This window comes from Peromyscus leucopus, chromosome 22 (genome assembly GCF_004664715.2).
Source record: "Peromyscus leucopus breed LL Stock chromosome 22, UCI_PerLeu_2.1, whole genome shotgun sequence".
Taxonomy (NCBI): domain Eukaryota; kingdom Metazoa; phylum Chordata; class Mammalia; order Rodentia; family Cricetidae; genus Peromyscus; species Peromyscus leucopus.
The window spans coordinates 1354548-1373109 of record NC_051081.1 but is presented as its reverse complement, the minus strand read 5'-3'; the positions used below and the strand labels follow the sequence as shown (position 1 = coordinate 1373109).

Sequence of the window (18562 nt, the reverse complement as noted above, 5' to 3'; positions counted from 1 at the left end):
GCTGGGAGCAGTCTCGCCACGTGCTGTTCTGTCGCGAGAACGTCTAGGCTGGTTTGAATGCTTGTGTCCCCGCTTGGGCGGGTGTGTTGTTATGTTGCTGTCGACCTCTATTGGAGTCGAGATGTCACCCTCGCTCTTCTTACCTTTCCGGTTTCTATTTTAAAATGTTATGCGTTTATTGAGTATTTGATAAATTAATATCTTAGTTTCACGACATGTCAGACCATGTGGATGGATCCATCCGTTTCCTTCAAGTGTCGCCTGCCTCTCCAAGGTCATGCTTCATTGGGCGCCGCCCTCTCACCCCATAATCCAACCTACCAGTCGCTCACTCACTCGCAAGAAGCAAGGCTCTCCCTGGGCGAGTCACGCCGACCGCAGACCGCGAGGACTCCAAGGCGAGGGTCAGTCCCCTCCTCCCCTTACATGTCAAGGCGAGCAAGAGGTTGATTCCACAGCATATATAGATCCCAGCGGCTCCATAGCTAGCCAGGCTCGATGGCACTACGTAGGACTATTTGTCGTCTGGCCCACTGCTCATCGAGGTCGCGCTCCAGAACAGATCAAGCGCCTAATTGTGTGCTGCACTGTCTCTCTCTTTATCGCAAGGCCTGTCCAGTGTGCCATTGAGGGGCTCCTCAGTCTATTGGTTATAGTTATCATTTGCGTTTTCCACGCAGTTTGTTCTACTGTTGTTTCCTCGTGCTTGTCCTCCAACATTGTCTCAGCTGCATTCTTCGCTCCGGAAACGTGACGTAGTCAAGTTCCTCGCTCCTCTCGCGATGCGACTCTCCGAGCCACCTGGGGCTCAGGACCTGTGTGTGTCTTGTGAGGACAGGGTCCTCTGTGTCGTCCTGCTGGCGCGTGGAACAGAGAGAGTCCGTTTAAGTGATTTCTAGTGTCACTTCCCTCTGGAGGCAGAGTCAGCTTAATCCTGTATGGCTCTATGAAGCGCTCTCCACCAGTTTCGAATGGCAAAGGAGCTATCGTCTGCCTCGGTCTGTGATCCCAATCCTCCAGGTTAGTTGTCCCCACTCCTGGAAACGCGTCCAAGGACGTAGTGTTTGTTGAACTGTCCTCAGGCGGGCCGTGCTAACACCACGATTACGTGCTCAGAAAGTCCCTCGGGCCATTAGTACGGTGCTCTCCAAGAACAGTGCAGAGCGGATCGTGATAGAGTCTTAGATGTAGGTAGCGCCTGTACTAATCTGATAGGGTACGCGCGTGACCTCAGGGATCGCGGCCTGTACTACTCATCTGCTCTAGGGACGGGCCCGCTGGCCTCATAGAGCCGCCGAGCGTCGTGCCTCGAGTGTGGCGGCCTAGACTTCTCCGGCGCCGGTGCAGGCGCTAGGCGTGCGCGAGGAGATGGCGACTTGTCTGTGGCAGACGAGCGTGACGCGCTGGACTCCGATGGGGTATAGCCGCTGACCCGCAGGGATGCGGCAGTTGGCGCTCTAGGGTGCTGCCGCTTGGACGCTCCTCAGGTGTGCGTCGCTTATGGCTAACGAGTGGGTGTGCGCGCAGTAGACCTGACGTTAAATCCTCTGAGGCGAGTTCTCGGAGGGAGCGCCGCTGACTCCTTCAAGGGAGTAATCGCGCTGTCTCTCACAGCAGGGTGCGCGACTGATCTAGGCATCACTCAGGAAGTGTAGTACGCCGCACTTGTACCGCTGTCCTCGCAAGGGGTTGATGCGGCGGGGCTGTACCTCTAGATGGTGATCGGGCGTCTGAGTGAGCTGGATAGGGGGTGTGCGGACGCTAGGCGTACTAAGCTGGTGCGCAGGCTGAGCTTAATCTCCGAGCGGGCTGCGACTGACCTCAGGGTATCGCCGCTGACCTCAGGGTAGCGCGTGTACCTAATGGGTACTGCGCTGATAGCCGTAGGTGGCGCGCGTGGCCTCGGGTGCGCGCTTGGCTGCCGAGGGTGCGCGCTGACGCTCTAAGGTGCGCGCTGAACCCTCCGGGTAGACGGCGGCTGGATCAGGAAAGGGATGTCGCGTGGACCTCGGGGTGCGCGCTGACCCGAAGGGGCGCCTGGCTCTCAGGTGGTGCGCCGCTGGCGCCGAGGGTGCGACGCTGACCTTGAGGGGCGCGCTGACTCTCAGGGTGGCGCGCTGCATCCAGAGTAATCGCGCTTGACCTCAGGGTAACGCGCTGACTCTCAGGGTGGCGCGGCCTGACCATTCAGGTGTGCGCTGCTGACCGTCACAGGGTGCGCGCGTGAACCCGAGGTGTGTGCGGCATTGGACTCTCGACAGGGGCGCGCTGTACCGAGAGGGTGCGCGGCTGACCTCAGGGTACGCGTACTCAGGGTACGCCTGCCTCAGGGTGCGCGCTGACCTCAGGGTGCGCGCTGACCTCAGGGTCGCCGCGCCTGACCCGAGGTGCGCGCTGACCCGAGGGTGCGCGCTGACCTCGGGCCTCAGGGTGCGCGCTGACCTCAGGGTGCGCGCTGGCCTCAGGGTGCGCGCTGACCTCAGGGTGCGCGCTGGCCTCAGGGTGCGCGGCCCTGAGCCTGCCAACCCTGGGCGAGGCCCACGGCACCCGGAACCAGCGCTTCACATCTTAGTAACTGACAACTCAGCCCTGGTCGGGAGGTGGGGGGTACAACTGCCCTCCCCTGCTTGGAAGGTGCCACCGGACTGTGCCAATCATAGTCCGGGAGGGGAGAGACACCGAGCGTTCATTTCAAAACTCGTTCCTGCGTATCAGGGCCCCACCCAAGTTCATCGTGGGGACCCCCATGCCGTCCCCAGGACACACTGAGCCCCAGGCAGTCACTTACACCCCCAGCCACTTACACCAGGCAGGAGCCACCCTTGCCACTCAGGTGGTCCATCTCCATGGCAACGTCCCATCCACAGGTGGTCGTAACCTTGGCAACCAGGTGCTCGCCGCCCCACTCACTGCCTGGAAGGCTGTGACCCTCCCTCAGCTCTCCCACGCAGGCTCCCCACGGAGGCGGCTCTGAGGAGCTGCGGGGAGGGGGTGGGGGAGCCTGTGGGGGATGCTGGGCTCAGAGAGGCCAGGAGACATCCCATGGTCACACAGCAGCTGGGCCTGGGGACTTCACCCTCCCACCCCACCCCATCGGCACCACAGACCTTACACACACGTGTGGTGTCTATTAAGTGCCGGCGGTATGCACCACTCGAGAGCATCTCTGTCCTCAGCTGACTCCTTCGGGGGACAGGAAGGGACACACTGGCTGGGGAGGGCAGAGAATGCCCTCCCTGGTCTTCAGAAACCCCACAATCTCTCCTCCTCACCCCACCCCGACCCAGCTCTCCAGCACCCATGTCACTAGTTCCACGGAGAGTCCACGGGCCGCCGAATGCATGCAGGGAGGCCGGGCTGCGGGGGGAGGGGGGAGGGCAGACATAAATAGGATGAATGAGTAGATTATAGGATATCTTAGGAAATTGCAGGGAGGCTGGCAACGGGGGACAGAAGGCAGCCGGGTGGGGATGTGAGTCAGGAGGAAGCAGGGGCGGGCGGGGCAGACGGCTGAGGACGGCACTGGAACAGCATGTGCAAAGGTCCTGAGGTGGGAGCCGCCGGTCCCCTCCACCATGGTCTCTCCCTGCTCTCTCTCAGCTCCAGAGCGGCGAGAGGAAGCTGGATGGAGCCCCTCAGCGCCCTGGGGTCCGCCCCCGTCATTAAAGCTGTAGTCTGCACACTAGATGGAGGAGGTCCCAGATCCTCAGATGTGAGTGCTAAGCCTGGACTCAGACAAGATGGGCAGGCCTGGATGGGGTCCAGGCAGTCAGCCGTGGCCCTGGTCCCACTCAGATCCACCCTGTCTTCGGCTCTGGCGCTCCCCATCCATGGAAAGTCCAGTATACCATGCAGCTTTGTACACAGTAGGCACTCAAATTCCTCCCCTGGGAGTTCCCAGAATCGGGTGGTCACGACCTCAGAGACTCAGAGAAGGGGCGCAACCTGCCCGGGGTCACACAGCGTATCGGTACACAGACAGGGCCAGCCTGATGTGCAGCTGGGGGTCTATCTCCAAGGATATTTGGGGTCACCTTTTTTTTCTAGACCTTTGCAGGCTTGGAAGGGAGCTTCCCATCCGTGACTCGGGAAGGGACCTGGTCCACGGTCTCCCAGGATGCAGTTTCTGGGCCTCTGGCCAACGTGGCGGTCTGGGAATGGAGCCCGCTTGAGTCACAGGTGGCGGAGGAGCCAAGGCCAGGCTGCTACAGAACCGATGGAGGACACAGAGGGCGGACACGGTTTGGGGGGGTGGACAGGGCAGGACATGCCCCCTGGCTCCCTGCAGCTAGGCCCATAGGTCACCCCTCACCGGAGCTGAGCCTCCGGCCACACTCACCTCGCCACAGCGAGGACCCAGCCGGATGCGGCCAGCTCCGGCCCCCCAGGATGGAGGCTCACTGGGCCTCTGCTCTGAGGGACTGCCAGCCTCTGTCTCCCCCCTCACACCCTCCATGCTGGACCCCTGGCCTGAACCCCCAACTGGGGCGGTCCACATCCCAACTCCTGTTCCCACGGGGGAGCCCTGGGTTCCCAGCCTCAGGGCGTGGGGGGTCCTCCAGCTGAGGCCGCTGCTGGGGCGGTGAGGCCTCTCAGGAGCAGGGACAGGCACACTCGGCTCTGTTTTGAAAGATTTATCTTATTTTTAACTGTGTGTGTGCATGTGGGAACCCACAAACCAGAAGGGGGCGTCGGGTCCCTGGAGCTGGAGTTACTGCGGGTTGGGAGCTTCCCTGTGGGTGCTGGGAACCGAACCCGGGTCCTCTGAGAAGGCAGCCGGTGCTTTCGCCTCTGAGCCATCTCTCTGGCTCCCCCTCTTATCCTGGGGTTCTCTTCATGTTTCCCCTGTGTAGTGGATGCGCCCATCTACCTCCCCCAGGCTGTGTGCGCTGAGGAGCACAGCGAGGGGAGGGGAGCGCGGTGGGGCGCAGAGTCCGGTGGCGGTGGCGGGTGGAGGCAGGCAGGGGCGCAGCGGGGAGCCGCAGCGGGCTCTGAACTCATTGAGGAGCGAGGCCCCTCGGGGATGAGGCCTGGCCAAGCAGGCAGGGGTGCGGTGCGGTGTGCGGTGCGGTGCGGTGCGGTGTGCGGTGTGCGGCCTGGCCTGGGAGGGAGGGGACAGCGGAGGGCTTGGCGGTTTCCAGAAGGTTCCAACGGGACAACCAGCCGTGTCTGGGGAGCCCGCAAGCATTTCCGGGAACTCAGTGTCTGCGGAGGCCGGGAGGTGCCAGGCACTCGGGGTGCCTGGGGGCTGAGTCCCCATCTGCCCCGGACCTGCTCCAACACGTGTCGCGCGCGCCCCTTGCAGCCCGCGCGCTCCCTGACCATGCGCACGGGGATGCGCGGCGGGGACGCGCACGGCGGAGCCCGGGAGGCGGTGGTGGCGGCGGCGGCGGCGGTGGCGGCGGCAGCGGCTCGTGGCGGCTCCGAGCGGCCCCCGCGCCCTGTCCGAGGCGGAGCCGCCCAGGTGAGTGGCACCGCGGCAGTCCGGCGACCCCCCTCGGACCCCCCTCGCGCGCTCCCCTCCAGCCCCTCTGCGCCCCCCGGGAAACTTCAGGGTTCTCTCCGCCTCCGGGAATGCAGAGTCGAGGGGATTGAGGGGTTCAGCTCCGGGAGCACCCCGGGGAACGGCGGAATGGGGATGCGCACTGCGGCAGGGGGACACCCGGGATGGAGCCGCGGCTTGGCGCCCTGCGATCCCCCGCAAGCCAGTGCGGGGCGATGCGCGCGAGATGAATTGGAGGGGGGGTCTGCACGCGAGGACTCGCGCATATCTGGGGTCCCGTTCGCGTAGGGAGGGACTGGGATGCTAGACAGACCCCACACACACCTGCAGGCCTGTGTCCCGGCAGCAGCCAGGAGGTGGGGGCGTCTGTCCACCCCATGCCAGAGGCCAGGCCTGGTGTCCCCTGGGTCCTGGGGCCTGGCCAGGGAGGCCACTGGGCCCCATTCAACAAGTTGGGAGACGCAGAGCTTGGGTTCCGGCTGGACACGGGTGCGTGTTCCCACCCCAGCTCCAGAGTGAGGGCTCCCAATGCCAGAGTCCCCAAGACACAGGTGTCCCTCCTCCAGTGGGGAGGACTCAGAACTTGGGGGTCTGATGGACTGGGGAATCTGTGTCGGTGCCAGGCAGCTTCTTGGGGGGGACCTAGAACCCAGGCCAGGCCGGAGACACCCCTCATTTCCTGGGGACACTGGGTGCCTGCCTTTGGCGGTGGGGAGGGGCTGTTGGGACTGGGAACCTGGTGGGACTTTTAGCAAGAGCAGATCTGTCAGGCTGAGGGTGACCCAGGGGGGCTCCCTGGAGGAGGCATCCGGGCTACAGAGACCGTAAGCAGGGTGTTTCGGGGTGAGAGGAGGTGGGGGGCTGGGGACAGCACCCCTCGGTGTCCTGAGGGGTCAGAAGCTGCAGCAGCCGCTCGGATGGCGTCAGGGGACCCATGGGTGTCCCCTCCACACAGACACCCAAGTGAGGTGGGGAAAGAGGAAGAAGCGCCCAGGACCGGGGTGCTCAGGGGTGCTCCCCTCAGCCTCCTGACTGCTCCTCCGTGCCTGGTTCCTTCCTACAACTGACACTCCATCCAGGCCACCACTTCCCCCCTGGGACGCGCGCCGTGGGGATGGGGTGTCATCCGCTCCCACCCCTGCAGCACGCATGCGCGGCGGGCCTCAGTGTTCCCATCTGTAGAGTGGGGGTGGCCGCCGCCATCCACCCCCAGAGGCAGCCATGCTGTGATCGCGCCTGGAAGGGTGGGAGCACACGAGGTCCCAAAGCCGAGGTTTCTGCGCCTCTACCCACGGGGCTGTCACTCCCGGGCAACCTGAGTCACTAGCGACTCACCAGGTAGGAAGCCTTTCAGCAGAACTTCCCAGCAACCTTCGGGGTGGGGGGCGGGCGGCCGGGGTGAGCCGCCCACGGCCTCCCCTGTCAATCTCGAGCCCTGGGAACCCTGAGGAGTTAGTTGGGGGTTGGCAGAAACAGAGCTGGCTCAGGTGAGTGAGTGGGGTTCGCCCTGACCCCCAGACTCGTCTCCCCCTCCCCGGAATGCTGCCGTTTCTGCCCTCTGGGCGGGCGGGCGGGCGAGCGGGCACAGCACATGCCAGCGGCTAAGTGTTGGCCAGTCTAGAACCTTCCTCCCGTCCCTGCTGCGGCGGGGGGTGGGGAGCCCACGACTCCCCCCGGGCACAGGCTACTAAAGAAACTGGGTCAGGAGGCCCCCCTGCCCCCCAAGTCCGTGGACGGGGGCCCTGGCAGATGGGAGGTTAATTAGGGCTTTAATGAATTGTCGTGGATCGAAAGCCCCAGGAGAACCTAGATCTAGGACGGGAGAGTGAACCAGCCCTGGAGGTGGGGGGCGGGAGTGTCCCCAAAAGTGCACTCAGCGAGGAGGGTGCTCGTGGGAGGGCGCCAGGCCGATCCCCACCCCCGCTTTATCCCCTACTCTTATTGTGGTGGGGGGCCCGGGGGGACGGACAGGAGCCACCACAGAGTGCCACGCTTTCCCAACAGGCCGCAGTGTGTCGTGGCCTAGGAGGTGACAAGGGACCTGGGATCCCCCAGTGCGCTCTGTCTCCCGTGGACGGACCCCTTCTCTGTCAAATCCCCACCCCTGGCCCCCGGAGTCTGTAGTCAGAGAGTGAGGGGCTGGGAGGAGCGGCCTCTGCTTCTGGGGGGCCTGGAGCAGGTCCCGTGGCAGGGGTCGGACCCCAGGGCGGGCAGCACCTTCGTACCCCAGCAACAGGAAACTGCCAGGCTGCCAGGAACCCACAGGCCAAAGCAGGGCGGCCCTGGGTAAGAGTGCCCCGGCTGCCGGAAGAAGCCACACACACACACACACACACACACACACACAGACACAGACACACACACACACACACACACACACACATGCACACACGCACACACACACACAGACACACACACACACACAGACACACACACACACACACGCACACACATGCACACACGCACACACACACACAGACACACACACACACACACACACACACACACACAGACACACGCACACACACACACAGACACACACACACACACACACACACACACACACACACACGCACACAGACACACACACACACACACACACCACACACACACCACACACACACACACACACACACACACACACACACCACACACACACACACACACACACCACACACACACACACACACACACACACACACACACACACACACACACACACAGCACACACACACACACACCACACACACACCACACACACACACACACACACACACACAACACACACACACCACACACACCACACACACACACACACACACACACCACACACACCACACACACCACACACACCACACACACACAGACACACACACACACACACACACACGCACACACACACCCCGCCTCGGGGACACAGGCCCTCCTCAGACCCAGGCAGGGGAGGCCCCGAGAGCTCGGTCCCCCTGTGTCAGTGCCCGGAGGCCGGCATCCCCTGGCTCCTGGTCCTCCCTCGGAGAGCCCACGTCATCTCGAGGTGACACAGGGCCACAGTGACCCAGGACGGTTCTCAGCCTGGGCCACCGGCACTGTCCTGACTACACACAGAAGGTGACCGGTCCCCGGGGCCCAGGACGGTCCCATTTCCACAAAGACTGAGAACGGCGCCAGGCATACAGCAGGCATCCACTAAGTGCCCGGTGAATGAGTGAGCTGGAGATCCACGCCTGATCCAGGCAGCAGCTGGTGGAAACTTCTAGAAGCTAGCCAGTCTGGGGAGAAGCTGCGAGGCTGAGTTTTCCTTCACACCACAGCCCAGGGGCCCTGTTTGGCTTCCAGCAAAACGGGAAACTGAGGCTCAAGAGAGATGAAGGTGGCAGACCCCTGGCCCTGGGTGTGGGGACTGTGTGTGCATGTGTGAGCTCAGGTGTGGCCGTCGGAGGACCACTGCCTGGGTTGGCGCTCACTCCCCTTCCACCGTGGGTCCGGGGTGGCACCCAGGCCGCCAGGCGGAGTTCTGACCGGGCCGTTCTCCTGCTCTGTGTTCCTCCGTGGCTCCCTACTGGCCAGGCACTGGGTGCCTGGTGATCCCAGTCCTCCTGGGCACAGTACCGGGGGACACAGTACCGGGGGTCACAGTACCGGGGGACACAGTACCGGGTGACCCGGTCCCAGGTGCTGCCCTTCCCTGGCCTCAGACTCACCTCCTTCCGGAAGGTCTTCCAACCTTCAGCTGATTTATGTGTTCACATTTTTTCTGTCCGCTCCCCCTCAGTGATCGCAGGGACAGGACGCGGCCAGCCGCCAAGTGTGGGTCTCGATGGTCGGAAATGCCGGAGACAGGACATGGATTTGTGGACACCCCGGGGCTGGAGCCGGGGTTCCTTTGGGGTGACGGAGGTTTGAGTGAGAGGTGCGTTGTATGTACTGAGAGACCCTGGGGGTCCGCTGGAAACCGTGGGGCTCCAGTTTAGGGGTGACAGTGACTGGGCAGGCCGGACCCCGCGCGGCGGCCCGGGCTCCCAGGCCCTGCCAAGGCCGCTGCGGTGGCTTCTCATGCATATTAATGACTCGTGTCCTTCAAGGCTTAGGCTGGGTTCTCCCCTGCACAGGGGTCCACACTGGCCTTGTCAGACCTCCAAAGCCCAGCGAAGGCCATCTCAATGAGCCGGCCCAGGCAGCCTGGCGTCCAGGCTTCCACCATGGGGAGGGGGGGAGAGAGGCCAGAAGGTTCCAGATTCTGGTCCACAGGGCAGCTGTCTGCTCCTGTTGTCTGGAGCAGAGCCTCACAGGGACCTTTGGGGACAAAACCATCCCTTGTTTATCCTTTATTTTTGCAGTGTTAGGAATGGAACCCAGATCTCTCATGCTAGACCAATGCCCCACCCCTGACCACGCCCCCAGCCCCTCACTGGGGATTCTAGGCGGGGCTCCACCCTGAGCACGCCCCCAGCCCCTCACTGGGGATTCTGGGCGGGGCTCCACCCTGACCACGCCCCCAGCCCCTCACTGGGGGATTCCAGGCGGGGCTCCACCCTGACCACGCCCCCAGCCCAGTTTTACATTTTTAATTTATGTATTTATTTGTTTGTTTTGGTTTTTCGAGACAGGGTTTCTCTATGTACTCTGGTTGTCCTGAATCTCATTCTATAGACCAGGCTGGCCTCGAACTCACAGAAATCTTTCTGCCTCTGCCTCCTGAGTGCTGGGGTTCAGGAAATGTACCGCCATGCTTGGCTAGTTTTTCCCCCAGATTTATTTACTTATTTTATATGTACGGTATGTTGCCTGAAAGTCTGACTGCTCCACATGTGTGCAGTGTCCCAGGAAACCAGAAGAGGGCGCTGGGCCCCCTGGGAACAGAGTTACCGGGGGTTGTGAGCCCCGACATGGGTGCTGGAACCCGAACCCTGCCGAGCATTCGGAACTCTAATCACTGGGCTATCCCTCCAGCCACTGTCCCCTTCTTTATTTTGAGAGCGGGTCTCACTAAGTTACAGGTTGTCCTGAAATCCACAATCCCCCTGCCTCAGCTTCTGGGGCCGTGGGAGAACAGGTGTGTGATCCAGCCCCCCGTGGGTTCGGGATATCTTTTAGTTTTCGACAGCTGCGGGCACCTGGTGGGGTGTCTGTGGGGGCTGAGTGAGCACCCCTGTCCTGCCCGTGTGAGAGTGCGGTCAGGACAGCTGAAGTCGCCAGGTATGGGCCCGGGACGTGAGCAGACGGGGGCCTCTGTCCCGGGGTGGGGCTGGGGGGACCCGGGCGACGCACACAGGACAAGGACGGCCATTGAATGGGCCCTACCGCCTCACACCTGTCAGCACGAGGGAGACTGAGGCAGGAGGATTGCTGGCAGTGTGAGGCCTGCTGGGCTGCAGTGTCTCGGAGTCCACAGCAAGGACACGAAAGCCACACAGCAGTTTGGTCCTAAAAAGTGAGACCCTGCAGCGGGCCCAGGACCAGAGAGCTGGCTCTGGGGCATCCCTCCCCTGGGACAGGGGAGGTGGCCGCAGGGAAACGGCGGCCGCAGGGAAACGGCGGCTTACAAAGACGGGGACTCGGCGTTAGGCTGGGTGGTCGGACGGGGGGGGGGCGCGGGCGTGGTGGGTGGCTGCACGACGGCGTGGCGGTGGTCTGCACCGACCGGCGTGGCTGGGTGGTCTGCACTGACGGGCGTGGCTGGGTGGCCTGCACGAGGCTGGCTGGGTGGTCTGCACTGACGGGCGTGGCTGGGTGGTCTGCACTGACGGGCGTGGCTGGGTGGTCTGCACTGACCGCGGCGTGGCTGGGTGGTCTGCACCGACGGCATGGCTGGGTGGTCTGCACCGACGGGCGTTAGGCGAGGGCGGCTTCTGACTGCCAGGTTTGGGGCGGTGACGCTGGACTTTCTAGTCGGCCCAGGAGGAGGAGGAGGAGGCCACGTGAGGGACGGAAGGGCACGGCCTGCCGGAGCCACGCGCACCCGCTCCAGGGGGCTGGGGAGCCCCACATCCTCCCGCACCCCACAACCTCACTTCCCCGGGCCCTAGACCCACCCCCCCCGCCTTCTTCAACATCGGGGACCTCAGCCCGGGGCCCGGGACCCAGTGGCAGGAGCCACCTGGAATTCCAGTCCCCGCTGTCGTCAGGGCCCAGGGTCCGGAGCCTTCCGCCCCGCAGGTGCCCAGGTTCCAGAGGCTCAGAGAGGGTTGACTCTTGCCTGGGGCGACCAGCATCCTCCCCTGAGACTCCACTCCCTACCTCAGCGAAGGCCCAGAGAGGGCAAGTGAGTCCTTCAGGCGCACAGTAATGAGGGGCAGGTGGAGGAGGGCTGACCGTGGCTTCAGATAGCTGCCCCCCTGCTCCCCCCTGCTCCCCCCGTTTCCCCTCCCCCTGCCCCCGTTCCCCCTCCCCTGTCCCCTCTCCTGCCCCCCGCTCCCCCTGAACCCCCCCCCCGTCCCCCACGCCCCGCGGCTTCCCCAACCCACCCGCAGAGGAGATGACAGGGCCAGGCCTGCCGGGAGAGGTTAGAGTTGAAAAACTAGGTCACCCTGTGAGTGGCCCCTGCCGGGCCGGCTCCAGAGCTCTGCTGTCCCCGGTGGAGGAGTAATTATAGAGGGACACTCGCCAGTGCCAGCGGCAGTCTGGTGGCCGGGCTGTGGCAGGCCGGGGCGGAGAGAGGCAGGGGCCGCACGGGGCGGCTGTGGTCCAGTGCGTCTGTGGTCCAGTGCGGCTGTGGTTCAGAGGCGGCTGTGGTCCGGTGCGGCTGTGGTTCAGAGGCGGCTGTGGTCCAGTGCGGCTGTGGTCCAGTGCGGCTGTGGTCCAGTGCGGCTGTGGTCCAGTGCGGCTGTGGTCCAGGGCGGCTGTGGTCCAGTGCGGCTGTGGTCCAGTGCGGCTGTGGTCCAGTGCGGCTGTGGTCCGGTGCGGCTGTGGTCCGGTGCGGCTGTGGTCCGGTGCGGCTGTGGTCCAGTGCGGCTGTGGTCCAGTGCGGCTGTGGTTCAGTGCGGCTGTGGTCCAGTGCGGCTGTGGTCCAGTGCGGCTGTGGTTCAGAGGCGGCTGTGGTCCAGTGCGGCTGTGGTCCAGTGCGGCTGTGGTCCGGTGCGGCTGTGGTCCAGTGCGGCTGTGGTGCGGCTGTGGTTCGGTGCGGCTGTGGTTCAGAGGCGGCTGTGGTCCAGTGCGGCTGTGGTTCAGTGCGGCTGTGGTTCAGGTGCGGCTGTGGTCCGGTGCGGCTGTGGTCCGGTGCGGCTGTGGTTCAGTGCGGCTGTGGTTCAGAGGCGGCTGTGGTCCGGTGCGGCTGTGGTCCGGTGCGGCTGTGGTCGGTGCGGCTGTGGTCAGGGCGGCTGTGGTCCGGTGCGGCTGTGGTCCGGTGCGGCTGTGGTTCGGTGCGGCTGTGGTCGGTGCGGCTGTGGTCGTGCGGTGGGGCGGCTGTGGTCCAGTGCGGCTGTGGTCCGGTGCGGCTGTGGTCCGGTGCGGCTGTGGTTCAGAGTGCGGCTGTGGTCCGGTGCGGCTGTGGTCCGGTGCGGCTGTGGTCCGGTGCGGCTGTGGTCAGAGGCGGCTGTGGTCCGGTGCGGCTCTGGTTCAGAGGCGGCTGTGGTCCAGTGCGGCTGTGGTCCAGTGCGGCTGTGGTTCAGAGGCGGCTGTGGTCCAGTGCGGCTGTGGTCCAGTTCAGTGCGGCTGTGGTTCAGTGCGGCTGTGGTTCGGCCCTCACAGAGCATTAGGTGTCAACCACCCGCGTAGACAGTGCTGGGCCCGGATCGCCCGGGGCCCCAGCTCAACCGCTCCCCCGTGCGGGGTTCAAGGCCTGAGCCCCTCTGCGGCGTGCGGAGGCTGTGAGCGGAGGTGGTGGATGCCCAGCCAGGAAGCCACACGAGCCAGGAGATCTGAGTTCAAACCCCGCCACCCACATGCGAAGCTGCCACAGGGCACCTGCTGCATCTCAGCTGACTGACAAGTAGGAGGGTCCTTGGGGCTCATGGCTGGACAGTCAGCAGACTTCCGGTCCACTGAGAGACGCCGGCTCAAAACACAAAATGGAGAATGAATGCGGGGGGGGGGCCGGGGGGGGGGGGGGGGGGGGGGCATCCACTCCGGGCTCCACACGTGACCATACATCCCGAGAGACAGACAGGGAAGGCAGGTTCTGGGCGGGGCTCCACCCTGACCACGCCCCCAACCCCTCACTGGGGATTCTGGGCGGGGCTCCACCCTGACCACGCCCCCAGCCCTCACTGGGGTTCTGGGCGGGGCTCCACCCTGACCACGCCCCCAGCCCTCACTGGGGATTCTAGGCGGGGCTCCACCCGACCACGCCCCCAGCCCTCCCTGGGGATTCTGGGCGGGGCTCTCCTCCGCCCCTGTCCGCAGTCTCCGTCCTCACAAGCCGCGTCCTCAGTCTGTGCGCACTGACACAGGCCGGCTGACACAGACGAGAGGTCTTGCCTGGGGGCTTCAGCTGCTAACGTGCTATAAATAGCTGCCTGGCAGATGGGAAGCCATGTTGCAAAAGAGGCCAGGCAGCCAGGCCAGCTGTCCTCCCCACCCCGGACCCCTCGGTCTGGGCTGTCTGGGGAAGCCCCGGTCCAGCCTAGCCAGGCAGGCACTGCATGCAGGAAGTGTCCGCATCCTGCCCACTCTGGCCCTCCACGCCTGCCCCCCAGAGCATCCCACAGCCGTGGGGGTCACCATAAGTCACCAGCTGGGTGTCCTTGGAGGGAGATGTCCTCTGTCACAGTCCAGCGTGTCCACTAGGCCTGCATACTCAGGTCCCTCCAAGGCCCTGGGCTGGGTCCGTCCTGTCTTTCTTAGGTTCTCAGGCTCAGGTATCAGCTGTGCCTCCATCTTCAAGGCTAGCCTCGGCTACATAGTGAGCTTGAGGCCAGCCTGGGCTACAAGAGAGCTTGTTTTTAACCTCATCCACTTGTTCTGGGTGCTGACGGGGTCCTACTGAGCGGGCTTTGGGAGCTGGTTTCACTGGCACAGCGTCCTCAGTGGCCCTGCAGGCGGCATGGTCACAGCCTTGCTCCCTTCCACGGCTGAGTAGTGCTCCAGTGTGGACGGCCGTTTCTGCCGTCTGTCCGTGGGCCGTGGGCTTCTGTCCTGTATACTGTCACCGTGGGTGTCCGTGGGGAGATTTCCTGAGTGTGCAGTCGTGGGTCAGCGTCCCTGGGTGTGTCTGGCTGGGATGAGAAAGGCAGAAGCGCCATGGATAACGATGTCCCGCTCCCCTCTCCCACGCCAGGTGTTGGACGATGCTGGCGCGGCCCTAGGCCCAGACCCTACACCATGACCTGCTGGCTGCCCATGCTGGGCCTGCACCTGCTGCTGCTGCCCACGGCGCCTCCGCTGGCCGCGGGCTGCCCCGCGCGCTGCGAGTGCTCTGCGTCCACCCGGACCGTGGCCTGCGGACGCCGCCGGCTGACCGCCATCCCCGACGGCATCCCGGCCGAGACGCGCCTCCTGGAGCTCAACCGCAACCGCATCCGCTGCCTGAACCCCGGGGACCTGGCCTCGCTGCCCACCCTCGAGGAGCTGGACCTCAACCACAACGTGATCGCCCACGTGGAGCCCGGCGCCTTCGCCAACCTGCCCCGCCTGCGCATCCTGCGTCTCCGTGGCAACCAGCTGAAGCTGATCCCGCCCGGCGTGTTCACGCACCTGGACAGCCTGACGCTGCTGGACCTGAGCGAGAACAAGCTGGTCATCCTGCTGGACTTCAGCTTCCAGGACCTGCGCAGCCTGCAGCGGCTGGAGGTGGGCGACAATGACCTGGTGTTCATCTCCCGCAGGGCCTTCGCGGGGCTGCTGGGGCTGGCCGAGCTCACGCTGGAGCGCTGCAACCTCACCTCCCTGTCCCCGGAGTCGCTGGGCCACCTGCGGGGCCTGGGCGCCCTGCGCCTGCGCCACCTGGCCATCGCCGCCCTGGAGGACCAGAACTTCCAGAAGCTTCCCGGCCTCTCGCACCTGGAGATCGACAACTGGCCGCTGCTGGAGGAGGTGGCCCCGGGCAGCCTGCGCGGGCTGAACCTCACGTCGCTGTCCATCACGCACACCAACATCACGGCCGTGCCGGCCGCCGCGCTGCGACAGCAGGCCCACCTCACGTGCCTCAACCTGTCGCACAACCCCATCAGCACCGTGCCGCGCGGCTCCTTCCGGGACCTGGTGCGGCTGCGCGAGCTGCACCTGGCGGGCGCCCTGCTGGCCGTCATAGAGCCGCAGGCCTTCGTGGGGCTGCGGCAGATCCGCCTGCTCAACCTCTCGGACAACCTGCTCTCCACGCTGGAGGAGAACACCTTCCACTCGGTGAACACGCTCGAGACGCTGCGCGTGGACGGCAACCCGCTGGCCTGCGACTGCCGCCTGCTGTGGATCGTGCAGCGGCGGAAGACCCTGAACTTCGACGGCAGGCTCCCGGCCTGCGCCACCCCCGCCGAGGTGCGCGGCGACGCGCTGCACATCCTCCCGGACTCGGTGCTCTTCGAGTACTTCGTGTGTCGCAAGCCCAAGATCCGGGAGAGGCGGCTGCAGCACGTGACGGCCACCGAGGGGGACGACGTGCGCTTCCTGTGCCGGGCCGAGGGCGAGCCCGTGCCCACGGTGGTCTGGGTGACGCCCCAGCACCACACGGTGACGGCGGCCAGCCGGGGCCGCGCACGCGTGCTGCCCGGGGGCACGCTGGCCGTGGCGGACACGCGGCCCCAGGACAGCGGCACCTACACGTGCGTGGCCAGCAACGCGGGAGGGAACGACACGTATTTCGCCACCTTGACCGTCCAGCCGGCCGCCAACCGGACCCAGGGCGATGGGCACAACGAGACGCAGGTGGGCGTCCGGTTCCCGCTGGACCTGACTACCATCCTGGTGTCCACCGCCATGGGGTGCATCACCTTCCTGGGCGTGGTCCTCTTCTGCTTCCTGCTGCTCTTCGTGTGGAGCCGGGGCCGAGGGCAGCACAAGAATAACTTCTCCGTGGAATATTCCTTCCGCAAGGTGGACGGTCCGACGGCCGCAGCCGGCCAGGGCGGCGCACGCAAGTTCAACATGAAGATGATCTGAGCCGCCCCCACGGTGGGCTGGTGGGGGAGCCTCTCAGCCTCCATCTGGTCCCAGATAATCTCCACCTATGCATATTTTCTCCAGGGCAAGCATGGAGGCAGAACTTCCTCGTTTTTGTAGACATCTACAGGACTGTTTTGAGCAGATCACACCTTTTGCAGTTCCGGAAGTGTTTTTTCTAAGGGTTTCAACCTGTCTTTTCCGCCCTCTGCTGTGGCTGCTGGGCTGGGACCACAAGTGGCCGGGGACACTCAGGGTCCAAGGTTCCCTAGGCAGGTGCAGGCTGCGGCAGCAAAGCCTCGGAAGTCAGGTCCCCCCAGATGCCTATGGTGGGAGGCTCCTGGGGACCTCGCACAGGCACAGTGCTTACAGCGGGTGCCTCTTCGGCTCACTTTGGCACAGCCGGGCACATACAAGGTCCAGCGTTGCAGGGACCCTCGGAGGACAGGGTGTGCCCTGGCCCAGCTCCTGTTCACCACTCCTTGGCCAACGCTAAGCCAGGGCTGCCCCAGGCCCTGCTGAGTGGCTGGGAGTCACTGAGGCAGCCCCATCCCCACCAGGAACTTCCACCTGCCAGGAGAAGCCATGTCCCCACATCCTCTACAGGTACCTCCGCCCTGCCGAGCTGTCCTGGACATCTGCTTGCGGGAGTGGCTGCCCTGGGTCTCAGGGGTGCCTCTAGACAGCCATACCCACTTTGCCGCCCGCTCGCTCGCTCGCCCGGCAGATGTGGTCGCCTGCGTCAGGTGAGCGGCAGGGCCTCAGACATCAGAACCGGTCCCCTATCCCAACCAGGCTTCTCCCGGTGTCCACCTCTGCCCCTGCGGTTAGAGCACTGTTGAGGGAGCAGACCTGGGGAAAGACGGACTACAGCCTCCTCCTGCCCAGCTGTGGCAGCTGTGGTCCACTGGGCACCTCGGTGTCTTCCGTTCCAGATCTGCCAAGTGTGCTGAGGCCAGGCCTCGCAGAGCCCCCCTGATTGTGTCCAGAGAGAAAGGCAAGTCCATGAAATCAAAGACTCAGCCAGGCGTGGCTGGTCTGGACGTGGCTGGGAACATGGGGAGGGACCCTTTGGCCCTGCCTTTCCCAGCCTTTGCATCCATCACACACGAACTGGTCAACAGGACACCAGTGACTGGGTGGAACGGCATTTCTAGACCCCATCCCCGAGCCGGACAGGACTGACCCCTTTAGTCCTGGAGTAGCCTCTTAGCCCGTTGCCATGGCAACCCTGAGGGCCCTCAAAACAACCAACGATATCCAAGTGCCTTTAGAGTCATTAAAAGACAAGGAGGGGTGCACTCGGCAGGGTTAGGGGTCACAAAATGTCAGTGCGCTACACTGGGGTTCCCCATTCCCAACCTCTGTCCTCACCCCACTGTGTTTGACTGAAACCCAATAAAACAAAATGATTTAATACAAAAGTCAGGTTTTTATTATTATTCCCACATGGGGGTGGGAGACAGTGTGGCCGGGTCCCTCCCTCAAGGTTAGGAAGCTAGGTGGCTCTGACTGCAAGGGTGACCCGGGAGAGAAGCTGGAGTTGGCAGAGACCACTGTGGTCAACCCAGCACTGGGGAGGTGGATCAGGAGTTCAAGGTCAGCCTTAGGTACATAACAAACTGGAGGCTGAACTATCATAGACCTCAGGGCTGAGGCTGGGGCTCTTCACCTACCTCACCTCAGACAAATGGTGTCGGTAACAGCTATGAGCTGTGGGATGCTGCTCTTGTACACCGTAAAGATTAGTCACTCCTCTTGGTTTAATAAAATGCTGACTGGCCAGCAGCCAGGCAGGAAGTATAGGCCGGGTGACCACACTAGGAGAGTTCTGGGAAGAGGAAAGGCAGAGACAGTTGCCAGCCAGACACAGAGGAAGCAGGACGAGAATGTCTTACTGAGAAAAGGTACCAAATCACGTGGCTAAACATACATAGAAATGTGGGTTAATTCAAGTGTTAGTTAGTAATAAGCCTGAGCTACGGGCCGAACATTTACAAGTAATACTAAGCCTCTGAGTCAATG

At 63.8% G+C, this 18562-nt stretch overlaps 1 protein-coding gene across 1 annotated transcript; it reads left to right on the top strand.

Moving 5' to 3' along the window:
• Window positions 1-5388: 5388 nt before the first annotated feature.
• Lingo3 (leucine rich repeat and Ig domain containing 3) lies at window positions 5389-17961 on the top strand. The gene is made up of 2 exons (XM_028862924.2): window positions 5389-5464; window positions 14721-17961. The coding sequence occupies exon 2, from the start codon at window positions 14765-14767 to the stop codon at window positions 16535-16537; it is 1773 nt and encodes a 590-aa protein (XP_028718757.1). The 5' UTR covers window positions 5389-5464; window positions 14721-14764; the 3' UTR covers window positions 16538-17961.
• Window positions 17962-18562: the final 601 nt, after the last annotated feature.

Excerpts from the sequence above, each read along its gene's own strand:
- Lingo3 (XM_028862924.2), top strand. The coding sequence starts at position 14,765 with ATGACCTGCTGGCTGCCCATGCTGGGCCTGCACCTGCTGCTGCTGCCC.